The sequence below is a fragment of the Petromyzon marinus genome, chromosome 1, assembly GCF_048934315.1.
Source record: "Petromyzon marinus isolate PM22_M1 ecotype Great Lakes invasive population chromosome 1, UKy_Petmar_22M1.pri1.0, whole genome shotgun sequence".
Lineage (NCBI taxonomy): Eukaryota > Metazoa > Chordata > Hyperoartia > Petromyzontiformes > Petromyzontidae > Petromyzon > Petromyzon marinus.
The window spans coordinates 12,635,783-12,653,222 of NC_133667.1; the positions used below are offsets into that span (position 1 = coordinate 12,635,783).

The 17,440-nt window shown below is 42.9% G+C and overlaps 2 protein-coding genes across 2 annotated transcripts; both read left to right on the forward strand.

Moving 5' to 3' along the window:
* Window positions 1-1,592: 1,592 nt before the first annotated feature.
* On the forward strand, window positions 1,593-6,038 carry LOC142929711 (dual specificity tyrosine-phosphorylation-regulated kinase 3-like). The gene is made up of 4 exons (XM_076071456.1): window positions 1,593-2,760; window positions 3,858-3,915; window positions 4,187-4,335; window positions 5,479-6,038. The coding sequence occupies exons 1-4, from the start codon at window positions 2,722-2,724 to the stop codon at window positions 5,617-5,619; spliced, it is 387 nt and encodes a 128-aa protein (XP_075927571.1). The 5' UTR covers window positions 1,593-2,721; the 3' UTR covers window positions 5,620-6,038.
* A 54-nt stretch (window positions 6,039-6,092) lies between these two features.
* On the forward strand, window positions 6,093-16,897 carry LOC142929178 (dual specificity tyrosine-phosphorylation-regulated kinase 2-like). The gene is made up of 9 exons (XM_076069862.1): window positions 6,093-6,875; window positions 8,194-8,329; window positions 11,295-11,376; window positions 12,324-12,490; window positions 13,077-13,137; window positions 13,255-13,372; window positions 13,653-13,883; window positions 14,608-14,837; window positions 15,857-16,897. The coding sequence occupies exons 1-8, from the start codon at window positions 6,718-6,720 to the stop codon at window positions 14,792-14,794; spliced, it is 1,140 nt and encodes a 379-aa protein (XP_075925977.1). The 5' UTR covers window positions 6,093-6,717; the 3' UTR covers window positions 14,795-14,837; window positions 15,857-16,897.
* The last annotated feature ends 543 nt before the right edge of the window (window positions 16,898-17,440 follow it).

A 17,440-nucleotide genomic window follows, 5' to 3' on the forward strand; every position in this document is an offset into this window, starting at 1 on the left:
TGTCTCTGCTTGTGTGTCTGACTTTCTGTTTTGGCTTGGATTTGTGTCTCTGTGCTGTCTCTGCCTGTGTGTGGGCCTTGGTGTTTCCGAGTGTGTGCTGCCGCGTCCCTTTGCTCCATGCATACCTCTTGCTAATTTGTCCCATTGTCTCTCAGCCTTACCTTCTCTGCCTATTTAAGGCGACTTCACTCTGTGCTTGTCTCTGTGCTGGTTCGCTCTACTTGGATGTCTATGTGTGTGTGTGTGCAGTCTGTATTTTAAATTTCATACTTAACTTGCAATTTAGCAATCTTTGAAATAGCGTAATCAACCAGACTATGCGTCAATTGTTTTGACTGACCGTCTGTGTTGCTTTATATGGTTTCCAAATTTTGCTAAACCCTGTTTGTTTTGGTGTGCTTCTCTCTCTGTGTCCCCTGTTGTATCTGTGTTAGTTCCCCCCTACTTGGGTGTCTGTATATACATCTGGGGTTATGTGTTTCCTCTCTCGTAAATTTAGCTCTTCTGTATCTGATGATGGCTGCTTATGTTGCAACCGAAACGTCGTACGCTATTATGTTATTTTATTATTTCTTATTTATAGGTGACTTTACCGAAAAAAAAAACAAAGAGTAACACCATATACCCCCATTCGCATTTCCGTCTCCGTATCATATATATAAAAAAACATTTCTTACACATCATCTTCACGGCCTTAAATCGGTAAAGTGCATCATTTCAGCAGCATTGTTATAGCCCGCCAGTGCAGCACAGCAACATCAACTGTTGAACTGAACTTCCATGCTTCTCCGCCTTCACCCACCCACCCACATGGACGAGCGTGGCGATGATGCGTGGCCCAAGATACACCCGCAATCTGCGGCTGCGTGGCGAACCCCCTCATCCAGCAGTGGAATAACAAGACGGCACGCGATTTTTGACCCCCACCCCCATAGTCACACGGCGTCACATAAAGTCAGACCCCCCCCCCTCTCAAATATGACGTCACAAAGCTCTGCCCCCCCCCCCAAAAAAAAACATGCTTCAAATCGCTTTAAACTATTGTCATTGTAGTGCGTATTTAATGTGGCGCTGCACTCTGATGTTGTAGGAGAAAACATTTATTAAAAAGTCTATTTAATAAAGTAGAACGTGTTGTATATATTTATTTGAAGTTGCGCATTTTGACGTGACGTCACATTTCTCTTGGTTCTTTCGGTAAAGTCACCACGTAGAAGGGAAACAATAAAATAGTAAAAATATAAAACAATAAAATTCTCACGACGTTTCGACTGCAACACAAGCAGCAATCATCATCAGGTGTGAAACCACAACAAGAAAATTTGAAAAAAGTGGCGGTTATTAAAATTTTATTGTGGTTATCACATCTGATGATAATTGCTTGTGTTGCAGTCGAAACGCCGTGATAATTTAATTGTTTTATATTTTTATTATTTTATTGTTTCCCTTCAACGTGACTTTACCGAAAGAACCAATAATATGAATCCCTGCAGTCACGAAAGCTTTAAATAAAAATTTAAGAGGCGTTACAACTTTGTGGGCATCGCTCACGGGCGTCACGCGATGCCAAACATCCATTGGGTACGGGGGGGGCAAAGTGGGGTGAAGTTAATGAAATAACTATTCCTGCTCTTTATACTACTGTACTGTAATGAGAACTACATCGTGGCTGATGGTAACAGCTGTACTATACTGTACTGCAGCTCGAATCGGCACCTCCGATTAGCACAGCTGTCTACGTGCGGTGCGAAAGAAGTCCAACATACTGTACACAACACGTGTTGTGTAATACACGTGTATTACACAACACGTGTTGTGTAATACACGTGTTGTGTAATACACAACACGTGTATTACACACCACGTGTTGTGTGTAATACACAACACGTGTATTACACACAACACGCGACCCCCCACGAACGCCCACGTGACACTCCGCGCACCGGATGCCGTGACGTCGCTACTGACGTCACTATCCGGATGCGATTAACATAGCGCTAAACTTCGAGGCGGCACGCGGCTCGAGCTACGGCTCTTGCCACGAGGACTCTGTTTTGAATGTTCAATAGTGCGAGTACGAGTTTGCCGACGAGAGATTTAGCCACGGTAAGTGATGGTAATGGTGTTGAGGACGGTACATTGATCTTTGTCGTGGTCGTGTTGATTGCAGTTGGTTGCTGGTGGCAGTGGGGAGATCTGCTCTTTGCTCGTGTTGAGTGTTGCAAGTGATAGTTACGTGAAGATTGTAATTGTAGTGATAGGGGTGATGGTTTAGTTGCTTTCTGGTGGTGATTGTGGTGATGTCAGAGACAATTTCCGTGGTGGTGCTAGTGATGCTAATGGCGATTGTCGTTTAGGTAGATGTTGTTGGTGATGGTTGCGAAAGGGCTCAATAAGCTATTAAGCTTCATGTCATGGGTAGTGATTTCCAGGTGGTGTAAATTCCACATTCCTATGGCGAGGCCCATATTTAAATATACGGACAACTAATTGATTAACACAAAGTGGCACTTAATTTTTTCACGAACTCTTCAAGGATGAAAGGTTCTCAATCTTTAAACGGGGATTTGAACTCCCTATTGAAGACAGTTCTGGGAGAGTGCCACACCTGCTGGAGAGATCTCCCTTGCTGCTCTAAGCTTGGTCGAATGAAGGGTGCTAAAGGAGGTTATTTAGGTTTTAATGCTATCTTTGTGCTGTGTTCCAGAACGATCTTTTGGAGATGGATCAACTCGATGTTCAGTCTGCAATTGTGCAGCAGGTCAGTAACACTCTTGACAGCAAACTCTTATAAGCAGACTGCACAATACAGAGACGAGCTCACTTCTTTTTTTATTGTAGAGTAGTCGTGGACTACGTGTTTCACTGCCATTCTAGAATAGAACGATTACCATTGACCAATAAGCTCAACACACAGTGCAGGCTTTCAGGTCACTTCACCACCAAATGGGTTTATTACTAGTTCAACTGACAGCAAAGAATCAAAGTTCCACCCCCACCCCACATCGTGTAAGCTCTATAGACTTTTGGGGCAAGTGCTGTTAGTAAACGCCTATTATAACTAGTACCACAACGAGCCGTTTTACCTAACGGTACAGACACGCTTACACACGGCAAACTCACGACACAGTCAAGGCAATTTCTTGTCAGCTCAGTTCGCAGTAAGGGACTCTAGTACTCGTGAACCAACCAGGAGACACACGAGCTTATTACACAGCACACGTATTGGCAGGTGCTCTACTTGGACTTTATGAATGCGTTCAGGTTCGTGACCTGTAACCAGTTTCATAAAATACCTTTAACAATTCACCCTTTTGCCATATTTGTGTAAATTAGAAATCAATGTATAATGCAGTTAAAGATGTTTAATGGAATTGGCCACAAACCTGGGAATATGGGCACCGTTTAATATTCCCAAAGTGTCAGATTATTTGACATCATCGAGGTGCAATATACTATTATTCGTGAATATGTATGTCTTGGATGCTGCTTGGTGTAGTGGTTTCCACACCAGAGGTCGCTGCTTTAATCTCCGAGCATGGCAGTTCAATGGGGCAAGTTTCTTAAATACCACCCAACAGTATACAGTAAATGGGTTCACCACAGCTCGTCGATCATGCATAGTGAGGTAAAGCGTTGACCTTTTCCAATATATGAGGCCATCACGGAGGTGCAGGCCAAAAAATACTCTCTAGGGTAATCCTCTGAGAGCTTTGTGCGATTTAGGCCCTTCCACAAGCACTCTCTCAGTGGGTGTTTGTGTGTGTACCACTTTGTCTCTGTATATATGTCCATGTCTGTGTGCTTGCCCGCATGTTCACGCGTGCCGCTCTGTGCGCATCTCTGTGACAAAAACAGGCAACTCCATCGGATGAAGTCGTCTTCCCAGTGGCAGGGATGAGCTGCACACCACAAGGTTTTTACTCCACTTTATTCAGCATCATTCACCACATGAATTACTGCCACACTCCTCTATAACAAACACACATCATATCTATCTAGAAGACCGATCCCTAAATGGCTTTACAAATCCGATAAGAGCACACATACAAGAGGCCCAAATCGAGTCTCTTTGTTAAGTGTAACATGATGTGCTTGATTCATTTGTGATCTTAATTACGTGTGTTGCACACGTGAATATGTGCATGAATGACCATGTGTGTCTTTGGGCATGTGTGCGTGTGCAGAACTCTTGGACAAATTCAAAGACAGAATGACAGAGCAGGAACGTCAAGAAATATTGTGTTTCAATGAAGTTTTTTATTTCAAGATTCGTTCGGAACGAAATGGCCCTTCCAATGATGGCTACGATGACATCGACGGCCACTACATTCCGGTAAGCCTCTCCAATATGGGCCATGTTCATTGCAAATCATGCATTCCACTATAAACCACAACATCCCTTACACGCACGTGTATACCTAATAAGTTGCTAATGATTTTCTGTGTGAAGAACACTGAAACGTTAAGCTACTCAACGTCCTAGTTTTGGACATTTTCAGAAAGGCTCTCCTGGTGCCACAAAGCAACTACAAAAAAATGTGGATTTTATCTCGATTAAAATATTCTGGCCTATTGCTCAACTATTGATACGATCTAAAGGTGGGGCTACCTGAGTAGTGGGTGGGGTTGGCATAGCCTAGAATGGGCCTATGAGTATAGTATGCAGGGCATACAGAGTGAGGCCACTCACTGTGTGGGTGGAATGTGGGTATTGAATGAACATGGCTATGTAAAAGTGACACCTGTGATCTTGAGTTTTAAATCTAGATTTAACAGTGCATCGCTCCAGTGGCTTCCTAATATCGGAAGGAAGAGCATTCCAGACGGCCGCAGAAGTGCACTCAAAGCGCGCGATGTGGTGACTATCTTTGTCATCATAAATACAGATGAAGGACATTCTATAACCCACACTTTTCATAGAATGATTTAGTGGTTTCCAGTGTGAGGCAAAGATGTATTTGGCAGAGACATCAGGGAAAGCTCAGACATGTTCATGAGTTTCGATTTAAAGCTTTCGTGACTGCAAGGATTCATCTTCTTTGGTTCTTTCGGTAAAGTCAAGTAGAATGAGAATAAAATAATAAAATAATAAAATAAAATACCACAATAAAATTCTCACGACGTTTCGGCCACAGCACAAGTGGCCTTCTTCAGGTGAAAGGAACAAACCTGTCGGGACGACAGAGCTTCAATGAACGTTGTTAAGATTCGTAGCGTCTTTTAAGCTGAAGAAGGCCACTTGTGTTGTGGCCGAAACGTCGTGAGAATTTTATTGTGTTATTTTATTTTATTATTTTATTCTCATTCTACGTGACTTTACCGAAAGAACCAAAGAAGATGTTCATGAGTGTGGGAATGTCAGACCAGTGACTAAGAAATGAGAACTTGAATGAGCCGTGTGTTTAGACTGAGTATTGTTTGAGCACTCAGAGACGGCCCTGCTTGAGTACTGAACACTTGTGTAATCTTGTTCTAGATCACGGGTGAACACCTGGTGTACCGCTTCCAAGTACTGAATGTACTTGGGAAGGGGTCCTTTGGGCAGGTGCTCCGATGCCTGGACCACAAGACGAAAAGAGAAGTGGCCATCAAGTTGCTAGAGTACACTGCTAGGTAAGTTTGAACAAAGACATGAACCACATTAAAAAATACATCTGAATTTGTGAAGATAACCATAACTTAAAAAAATCAATTTAAAAGTGTATTTTGTTTAACCTCATGAGAACTGAAGAGACCAGGATAAGTCTCATTTGCAAGAGTGACCTGGAGCATTAGTCTGCCAGTAGGGGGACAATGATTGCACAATACAAATTGAGGAATTTGTGGTGTAGGTTTCCATATTGGCAAACATTGTACCCAGTTCAAAGCACACAGTGGCATACTCTTGCAAATAACGTCAGGTGTTCTTTAGCATCCATCGAAGCAGACAGCATGCATTATTATGGTTATACACCCGCAGTATTAATCAGGGCGGCTGCTTGATTCGAACCTTGAACCTCTTCAACGGTTGGCGAACGTGCGACTGCCAGGTCATGTATCCATCTCCATCAGAAGCTCTTTCTGTATGAGTTTATAATTTCATAAAAGTCTTCAAACACCATCAAAATGATGTTTGATTTGTCATGAAGAGGCAATATGTAATTTTTTTAAGGTTACTGCCACGTGAACGTGGAGTTCACACCACTGACCAACAACGGGGATGAGTGCTGCCCTTTTGCCCATTATATTATATTCTTCTATATTGCAACATGTTCAGGCACTAAATACCAATGCCAAGGAGGTCTGCTAGCCACGAGGGGTCTTCAGGAAAGATTTTTTTTTTCAACTTTTGCAATTCCGCATTAAAGGAGCACAGACCACAGTGCTTCACAACATCGTCCACAGTTTCGGTTGGAGGAGCAGGACACTTTATACCTTACTCGCTTAACATAGCTCAAAAACCACAGTGATCACAATCCAGTGGTGCAACATTTTCACCGCACTGAGATGGGATGTGGTAACCCCTTTCGGGTAACGACCATCGACAACTTCCCAACCGATTGGTGCAGCCTCCCCAGTTGGCCGCTGATCACGTCGACCGGGCAGGGACGACGTTGACGTTGACCGGGATGAAGCGCTCACAGCCATGACTCTGGAGCTCTGTTGACCGCGCCATCCCATGTGCGTGATAATGCATAAAAATATGCAAGACTTAAGAGTGGGGTGAGACTCACCGATGCATTCCCTCCACAGAAACGACCTTCAGAAATGCAGAAGGGAGGCGCATATCATGAATGCGTTGCAGTCCAAGGACAATGAAAATAACTACATTATTAGATTTATCGGACATCTTATGTTCAGAAAGCATCCCGGCTTCGTTATGGAGCTCATGACGTAAGTAAAAAAATCACATCTGTGTGCCAACATCGTGTTTATCTCAAGCATTTTTTTAAAACGTGCAGGTAACATTTGATGAAATTCAGATTTAAAAAAATGTTGTTTGACCAGGTGAGAACTCAAGAGACCAGGATGAGTCTCATTTTCAACAGTGACCTGGGGCATTAGATTGCCAGTAGGGGGGCGATGATTCCTAAGTTGTACAACGGCAATAAATTAATTTTTCGGGTAATTTTCGAATTTTTAACATCGGCTGTGAGACAGACGCGGTGTGTGGTATTATTACAGCTGCATTAATCAGGGAGCCTGCTGGATTCGAACCATGAACCTCGACGAAAGGCGGGGATCATGCTGCCATTAGGCCATGTCACCACCCATCGGATTGTACCAGCCCTTTCATGTTAAGGCTTTATTGATAGTTTTTAAAATATGAAAGGGACACGGGTGTCTCCTTAACGTGGCACGTAACTGTTTATGATGCAACGATGCTCTCCCACCTTACTTAATACATATGAGCTGAGTGGTTACCACCATTTTACATTGTACAGCACATTAAAACATAGCACTTCATAATAATTACAAATACAGTAAACGATGTTTCTCGTTATCTGTAAACAACATTGTTACCTACCGCAACGTCCTGTCTCATCCATTACCTTTATCATGAAACCAGATGCAACAGCAAATTCTCATAACGAGCCCTATGAGCTAGGCGATGGTGGTGCCCGCCTGTAATCCAGCACTGCTGAGGCGAGGGTTTGGTGGGTCACACACATTTTGCGAAACTCCCTACCGTGGGCGTCGAGGTGCCCATACCCTGGCTTGTCGGTAGAGAGCAGTACAACAAAAGTGTAGACTACCTGTTACACCTGTACGGGATACAGTATTGCCCCCTCGGAAGTGTGGGTTTTTGTCTGGGTGCTCCGGTTTCTTCCAACATGTAAACGCTCAAAATTTTTTTTTATAAAATACCTTAATATGTACAAGACCGCAGAGCTTAGGCATCTGTTGGCGCCTGCTCATGACTTTGGTTGACTTGCTGTTTGTGGTTCCTCGTACGTCTGAGAATTGTTCTCTTCATATTACAGTGAAGTGATTACTGTGCATGTTATAAGTTGATGTTATTATATTTCTCAAACCCAATATGCAGGTCATGTTTCATCATCATTCCCCTGGGAGAAATTTGAATTTGGTTTTACATGATAAAACTCCTAATCTATTGTAAAGCATAATTCCTCCAGTTCATGAAGCGATCCTAAGCATTGACCAAGATAGTCGAAGGTGGACTAACCATTGACGATATCTTGTCTTGCAGCATCGACCTCTTTGATCAATTCCAGGACAACTTCACGATCTTTGCACCGTCAAGAATCAGGCTCTATGCAAGATCCATGTTGAGGGCCCTTGCAAAACTTAAGAAGGAGGCCATCATTTATGGCGACCTGAAGATGGTAAGTAAATACAAAAGCATACTGCCGTTATTCATGGATATGTGTTGCCTTGAGGCAACTGTGGAAAAATAAGACCTATACTCTTTGGTTCTAGTCGGTAAAGTCACGTGACTTTACCGAATAGAACCAAAGAGTATGGATCCTTGCAGTCACGAAAGCTTCAAATCTAAAATAAGACCTCTCTCGTAACTCAAAAAATTGAAAACCAAACAGCCTGCACCTCATACCGCATTGCACAACAATAATGCTATTGTTTTGCTAAATGTATAAAAAGTAATCGACACTTGTTTCAATCTAGGACATTGTCTAATCTCTTCTTGCTCGAGAATACACTCTGCAGTTCATTTGAAGAGATTCTAATTTACATTGGTCACAATCACAACACTCAAAAGCGATAATTACAATTGGCAATGTTAGACAAGTTTCTGACACGAGGAAAAGGAGATAAGCACCTGTAACTTATCCTAACGAGGGGGACAGGTCGGCTAAATAGAGAGTGATTCAAGTAGTACAGTTTGTAGAACACGAACAGATAATCCGCGCTGTGTTCCGTCCTCCTGAGAAGTGAGCGACTCGACGTCACAAGACCACAGCTCAATCTCTCAGCATGGAGTCTTCCCAAATCTCAATTATGGTAGCAGCCACTTATCATGTCGAATAACATTTAACATTATGTTCTTTAACATTTAACAAGAAGCATCTGCCCCAAAACATCTTTAATATTTAACAAGAAACATCTGCCCCAAAACATCTTTAATGCCTCCTAAACTTCCCACAGTCCCTGATAACACTGCATAAACGAAACAATGTGTACTTATATAGTTATTAATAATAAATACATATTTAATATGGAATTATATTGACATGCAAATTAGGCAAATCAAATTTTACTGACAATAAACATATAAAAACAACTATTAATCAGGAATATAACCTCTGCAGTAACGCCGATTCTGTTCACCAAATTAAGTGAATATTAAATGGCTGCTACAACGTGGCCATTTTGTGCATTCGCAATGAACCGCACAATGTAACACAATAACACCAATTCTAGATTTGAAGCTTTCGTGACTGCAAGGATCCATACTCTTTGGTTCTATTCGGTAAAGTCACGTAAAAGTATAAAACAACAAAAAATAATTAAAACAATAAAAAATTCACGACGTTTCGGCCACAACACAAGTGGCCTTCATCAGGTGAAGGGACCAGCGCTGTCCTCGAGACAGGGACCAGCGCTGTCCTCGAGACAGTCTGGTCCCTTCACCTGATGAAGGCCACTTGTGTTGTGGCCAAAACGTCGTGATTTTTTTATTTTTTGTTGTTTTATACTTTTACGTGACTTTACCGAATAGAACCAACGAGTACAATAACACCAAAATGTTATCAACTTTCACAAAAAAGCTACTTCTATTTTCATCACCAAAACGCTCTAATCATCTTTCAACTCCGTTATATCTTCATTGGTTCTTTCGGTAAAGTCACGTAGAATGAGAATGAAATAATAAATTGATAAAATAAAATAACACAATAAAATTCTCACGACGTTTCGGCCATAACACAAGCGGCCTTCATCAGGTGAAGGGACGAGACTGTCTGGAGGACAGCGCTGGAGCGAACACAGCCAAGCTCAGACCGCGACCTTTAAGCTGTGTGAGAAGAAACAGAGCGCCTTGACAAAGGAATTAGCATAGAATTTAGCATTGCAATAGCTGAGTGATTAGCTTGTGACTGGTCACAGAAATGGCTATGTTAAAGTCAAAGCCTACACATCCACAGAGGTACCTAGTACAAATCAAACAGGAGAATTTAGCATTGAAATAACTGAGGGATTAGCTTGTGACTGGTCATAGAAGGCACTCTGTTTCTTCTCACACAGCTTAAAGGTCGCGGTCTGAGCTTGGCTGTGTTCGCTCCAGCGCTGTCCTCCAGACAGTCTCGTCCCTTCACCTGATGAAGGCCGCTTGTGTTGTGGCTGAAACGTCGTGATAATTTTATTGTGTTATTTTATTTTATCAATTTATTATTTTATTCTCATTCTACGTGACTTTACCGAAAGAACCCAAAAAAGATAAATGCTTGCAGTCACGAAAGCTTTAAATTCGTTATATCTATTGATTCGAGTTGGATTGATCAAAATAAACAAGTTAATAAAATGACTAACCACGAGGCCGTCGCCATCTTATTATTAGATTTCCCGCGCAAAAACTGAAAATTAACAAAAACAACTGGAAAAAATAATTGAACATCTTCACACCTGCAATAGTGACGAGGCACACCCTCCACCTCACAACACCGCAGCTAAATATCTCTGTTAATAGGGATTGAGCACCAGTGTTATTAATTTTCTAGACCCAAGTATTTTGAATATAGAAATCAACTTTGATATCATAATCTTAATTGTGAATATCTTCATTACCACCAATAAGTCAGTCAAACGTCAATTAACATTACCGAGTTCCTGTCATTCGATTAACATTAAAGTAATATGATTGTAACAGTTACATATTATATTCTTAGTTTTTTCGGTAAAGTCACGTTGAAGAGAAACAACAAAATAATAAAATATATGAAAATATATTATATATATTTTATTATTTTGTTGTTTCTCTTCAACGTATAAAATTATATTTTATATATATTTTATTATTTTGTTGTTTCTCTTCAACGTGACTTTACCGAAAAAACTAAGAATATGAATTACTGCAGTCACGAAAGCTTTAAATAAAAAAAAAGTTACATATTATTGGAGCTAATGTAAACTCTACAGTGCACGTGGGGCTCGGGGTCTTATCCCTAGTCATCATTGCCTTCTCATATAATGACGAAAATGTACCCGTCTCTCCGTAGCAATTAGCAGAGTGCACAATTATACGTGTTGATTAATCAGAGGTGAGTTCACGCCGGCCATCCATGCCATGAGCACTTTTGAACCTTAACCACTTTTATCCCCTGTTATTTTTCCTAGGAAAACATCATGGTCAAAGACCACGCAACCGGCAACATCAGGATCATTGATTTTGGCGCGAGCATCAAAATGACGAAACCAAGTGAGTAGTTTTGCTTGTGTTTTTTCGTGTGAGGGTGTGTGTGTCTGTGCGTCTTTGTGAATCTTTGTGAATATACGAGTGGGGAGCGCTAGTGCAGCGGTTAGCGCGGTGCAGCGGTTAGCGCTACGCACCCGGCCGCCCCGAGTTCGATTCCCGCTCACGGCCGACACCAGTGACGATTATCTGAACCGGTCCTGGGACTCCCCGAGGTCGACTCAGCCCCAAATGAGCGCCTCGTGCGGTGTGTAAACATCGCCACTAGGGAGACAAAAACAGCCTGGCGTGCTGCTGGCCCCCCACCACCTCGTGTGCCGTGCCGGCCTTCATAGGTGCTCGCTAACAGCACTTGCCCCAACAGTCTGTTAAGGCTATACGGGGGATCTTTGTCTTATATGTGTGTTGGCACAGAGGGGGCATAGTTGGTGCATATGCCAGTCATCTCAGTTCGTCAACCCATGGCACCTAGATATCTTTCGTGATATGTCAGTGAGACTTCGACATTTCACGTGGCCTCAAAGTGCACCTGGCCTGGCACAGGTCCCGTGGTGACGTCACTGCTGCTTAGTGGCGAATGGCGCCTGTTATTCGTATGTGTGTGCGTTTGGAAACGTGGCATGGTGAGCAGCTTTACAATGCACTACAATCTTAGTGACTCAGTTATTATTCTCAGCCATAGAGACCCTATCAGGTCATACAGGCCTTAATAGGTGTTTGCAAACAACGTTTTTACCAAATGTCAAAGCGTCTCTTGGAGTGCCGCTCACACTTTTCCATTTCTGAGCCAGTTTTAGAAAGGTCCACATTCATCTGCTGGATAGAATGACCAATTTTACCATCCTACAAAATGTAAATATTTTAATCTGTGTGCACTCAAAAATCTAAGTGGACAAATAACGTGCATGACCTTCTCGCTCAATCGGTGCTGTCCATGTGTGTGTGGTGCGCAGTTTTCGGATGTTTCGGAACGTGGAAATACATGGCTCCAGAGATGTTCCTGGGCCTCCAACTCACCTGCGCAGTGGACATGTGGTCCCTGGGCTGCGTAATTGCTGAGCTCTCTTCTGGCTACCCTCTCTTACAGACCACAGGAGATTATATTGCCCAAATGATCACGGTACCTGAAATATGCCAAAATATAATCTCATTATTTATGAATTTGAATTGCAACCAACAGCAGAGCCCATGGCTTAGTTTTAGCTGAGCCGGCTCACAATGCTAACGCCGAGTGATGGTCCATTAGTCGCTAACAACCATATAGGAGACTGCCGTGGATTGCAATCTGTGGAGCAATTATACTTTTGGCCTCATTCCATGGGAACAAATGTTGCTCTGCTGCCAGTATGTACATAGAGAATAGACATATCTTTAATGTGACCAGACACTAGTTGGACACGTATGATGTGATTTGGCCTTGTTGATAATCATCACTCAGAGCGACAGACTATTACCCTTTCCATTCTTCGGGTTCATTGTTCATCCCTGAGGTTCATGAAGTAACTTTAATGGGCAATATTTGTTCATTAAGTACCCAATAATTAAAATATATGGTAATGTTGTAAAAGCATGTGCAGTCCTTGTGAATAAACGTTTCAGTTTTAGAGACATTTACTATTGAGGAAGTCTACTGTATGCATGTTTACGATACACACAGTCCAATGACCTAACCCATGTATATTAATTTCACTGTGACCTGTGCACAGATTTTTGGTCTCCCACCAAGGTCCATGATTGATGCTGCGACCGACATGGACATTTACACCGGTGAGTGGAGGGGAGGTTGCTACTTCTGTTGTCACAATTATCCAGGCAAGCATTGCCGTAATGTACTTTGTTCGTAATCCTCGGAAACCCGTTTCACTCATTTTCTCTCCAACACAGACAAGACAGGGTGCCACAGGGTGAACGGCAGGAAGGTCGTTCCAAGCACCACCTCTCTTAAGGAAAAGCTTCGGACTACGAACAGAGAGTTAATCGATTTTGTTCAAGGATGCCTTGAGTAAGATATACCTGTACTGTCTACATATGATCTTAATTCATCATTATTTTCGTGTTCACCATCAGCACTCTCGTAAACAGAGTGCACATTACTAGGAGTGATGTTTACTGACAGGGAGTGGCTTTGTGTCATAACAGGGCAATATTTCATGCCTTGTGCCTTCTTGTATTCGTTTGCATAATGAAGGTAAATAATTGCATGTGCCACACCTCCACCCCATTATTAGAAGAAATTTAGACAGTAAATGAACCCTGACGATTCACCGTTCATATCTTGGCAGGTGGGATCCCGCTCGCCGGCTCACGCCTGAGGAAGCTTTGAACCACAGGTGGCTTCAGGACGACACCAAGGGCGAAAGCCATGCTAGTCACAATGAACAGGATGCTGTGGACGCATCGATTAAAATGGACGAGATCGTGGAGGTGGATCGTGTGAGCCAATGCGAGCAGAGATGGACGAATGATTCTGGGTCAGATCTCGATGAAGATTTTGTGTCAGCCAAGAGCCAATCGTGAGTCTCCACGTGCACGTTGCATCTTGAAGAATATTTGTGTTGGTTAGGTTCTTATGAAGTGACTTTGATGTTTCTCCCTGCTCAATGCTTTCTCTCTGCATGCAGCTCTCTTTGAGACGTTGCTCTTTCTCCTCTGCAGTCTGGAACTGTCCTTCCCCAGCCATCTTCATTGTCGACTTCATGCTCTTGTTCAACTCTAGGCTCCAGATCTTCCTCTTCTCCTCTGCCTATAACTGTAGAAAAGAATCAGAATATTTATTTATACTGGAGGAATTTGATGAGCTATGAAGCTCTTTTTCACGGATGTCCAGTATGATGTCCAGCAGTACTGGACATCATTCTAACATTGGTTTTCATTTATAGATTGGCCCCTGCCATGGGAATGTGGAATTCCCACCACTCTGCTTGCTCGTTTGAGTGTGAAAATGCTTTGGCTTTTCTTATCTTCAGAAGGGTTTGGGGTAGTGATAGGTGTAGGGGCAGTGATCTACTTGACATCTGTAAAAAAAAAGAGCTTTATAGGTCATAATATTCCTATAGTCTAAATAAATATTCTGATTCTGAACATATTCTGATAGGGGTAGACCTGGTTGTGGCTGGGGGCAGGGCCAGGGAGTAGCAGTAGGATAGATAATGGAATTGTATTGCAGTAGGAAAGTTTCAGCACAAATAAAGAAAGGCAGACAGAGGCATAACAGTGGCCCTTGCAACTCTCTTTCAGCTCGAACGCCAGTTTCTACACTGCCCTGGAATACCAACGCAGCCATCAAGCGACCAGTGAAGCTGTCGCCAACACCGGAGCGAAGGCATCGAGGGGGCCTGGGCGGAGATTTGCCCGTGTGCGGCAGCGACTCCGGACATTTCTTAGATTTGTCCGGAAGCATTGCTGCTGCAATGCGGAAGAATAAAGGCCCCATCGTTGGCGCACCCCACCACTCCAGTACAGTGGAGGTAAGGGTTTGGTGGGTCGCTCCCTTTCCGTGGGCACCCGTATCCTGGCTTGCCAGGAGAAGGCAGCACAACAAAAATGTGGACTCCACCTGTTCCGTCTGGATGGGATTGAGTGGTTTTCGCCTCGCATGCGTGGGGTTTTTTTATTCCGGATCCCCAGTTTCCTTCGACATTTTAAAGCCACTCATTATTTGGCCGATAACACCTTGACGTATAGAGGACCTCAGAGCTTGGACAATTGTGGTTCTGTGGTTTCTCGCGTTGTGAGAGTGAGTGAGCACTGTGCACGTTAAAAGGTAAAAAAGTATTATATCTCGGCTTTCACGATCAATCTTAGATTCATTATTCGTTACTTTGGGTCAGATCGTCGAGGTATCTGACAATTTTCAGCTTTTCCCTCTACTGACAGCCAATCAAACGATGTTGTCACGTGGGCAAAAATTCCAATTTATTTGGATTTCAGGAAACCGGAATGTTGAAAAACAAGCATTAAATAATGTTACGTAAGAGATTACATTCAAAAATAAGTGTTAACAATAACTCAGCTCTTATTTTGAGATCTTTAACAGAAGCTCAGCTCTCGCGTAATGCATGCAAATCTTTCAGCTAAAGTACAATCAACAAGATAAATGTTCAATTTAAGAAAAGACCAAAGATCTGTATTGGAAAAGAAAAGGATTATTTTGTCTAAGAGTTCTGTTTTGGTGTAAGCTATTTATTTCATAATAATCAGAATCTTTCATTAACATAGCTTAATAATACATGATCATCCCGAGGAAATGTATGTGAACATTACGTCACCGCAAAATATCTTTCCCACCAATTTTACATGGAGAAGATAAATCCAAATTTGTATTGCACTGCATCCAGCTGGCTGCTTCTCTCGTTGGTGTTCCACTCCCTTGTCGCACGATGTCATGCAGCATCTTGAGACACGACTGGAGACCTGCTGCTGTGTGTCTTGAGTGCTCTGTCCCTTGATGACCCCAATGCTTCCCCTGGGTTTGTGCCCGGAACAGGTGACGTCACCGGGGGATGTCGACACCTGGAATGGAAGAGGCAGAGACCCCAGACCCCAAGACATCCTGCAACCCCCCACCACCCCACCTGCACACACCCCACACACACACCCCACCCACCCACACACCCCATCCACCCACACACACCTCACACAGACATACCCCACACACACACACACACCCCACCCACCACCCACCCACAACACACACCACACACAGACATACCCCACCCACCCACACACACCCCATTCACCCACACACACACCACCCACACACACCACCCACCTACACACATCACGCACCCACCACCTATGCACACACACACCACCCAACCATCACCCACCAATAACACACCACACACACAAACACCCCCCCCCCTCCTTTCTCTTGACTTACTGTTAATGAAATAGCTAAGGATGTTTTTAACTCGTATATAATAATAACTGTAAATATATATTAGTTTAGTTTTACCGTGTATTGAATTTAGAGGAAGGCCGTCTCACCGTGAAAGTATTCATGCAGAAGATTTAAATGTGCAATACGTTTTACTTTCATGCAAGTTTGTTTTTAACTCGTATATAATAACTGTAAATATATATTAGTTTAGTTTAATCGTGTATTGAATTTAGAGGAAGGCCGTCTCACCGTGAACGTGTTAATGCAGAAGATTTAAATGTGCAATACGTTTTACTTTCATGCAAGTTTGTATTTAACTCGTATATAATAATAACTGTAAATATATATTAGTTTAGTTTTACCGTGTATTGAATTTAGAGGAAGGCCGTCTCACCGTGAAAGTATTAATGCAGAAGATTTAAATGTGCAATACGTTTTGCTTTCATGCAAGTTTGTTTTTAACTCGTATATAATAACTGTAAATATATTAGTTTAGTTTAATCGTGTATTGGATTTAGAGGAAGGCCGTCTCACCGTGAACGTATTAATGCAGAAGATTTAAATGTGCAATACGTTTTACTTTCATGCAAGTTTGCAAACAAGCCTCGTGTTCAGTATTTTGTAAATACAAATTTTTCATTTGTAGCAATGTTTCTTGGCATTTATGGTTTTGTTGGAACGTTTATTAATATTGTTTTACTTGTTTGCACCACACACACACACACACACCCCACGCATACACACACTATTCACACACCGTGCACACCCCACGCACACACACAAACCATGCTTGCACCCCACGCACACATGCACCCCACACATATACACACACCCCCCACACCCTCCACACACACACCACGCACACATACACCCCACACACACACCCCATGCTCACACCCCACACACACACCCCATGCACAAACTACACACACACCCCACGCACACCTACACCCCACACACACACCATATGCACACACCACACATACAGCCCACACATACACACACACCATGCATTCACCCCATGCACGCACCCCGACTAGCGCTTAGGTCAACTAGAACACACAAACCGAACCTCTCCACCTGGGTTTTCATCCCGGCAAACCGAGCGAGTGACCTGGCCATGGGTTTCCCATGTGAGAGAGAATTGGCAAAGTTCGGTGTGAGATGTTGACTCCCGGACCCTGTGGT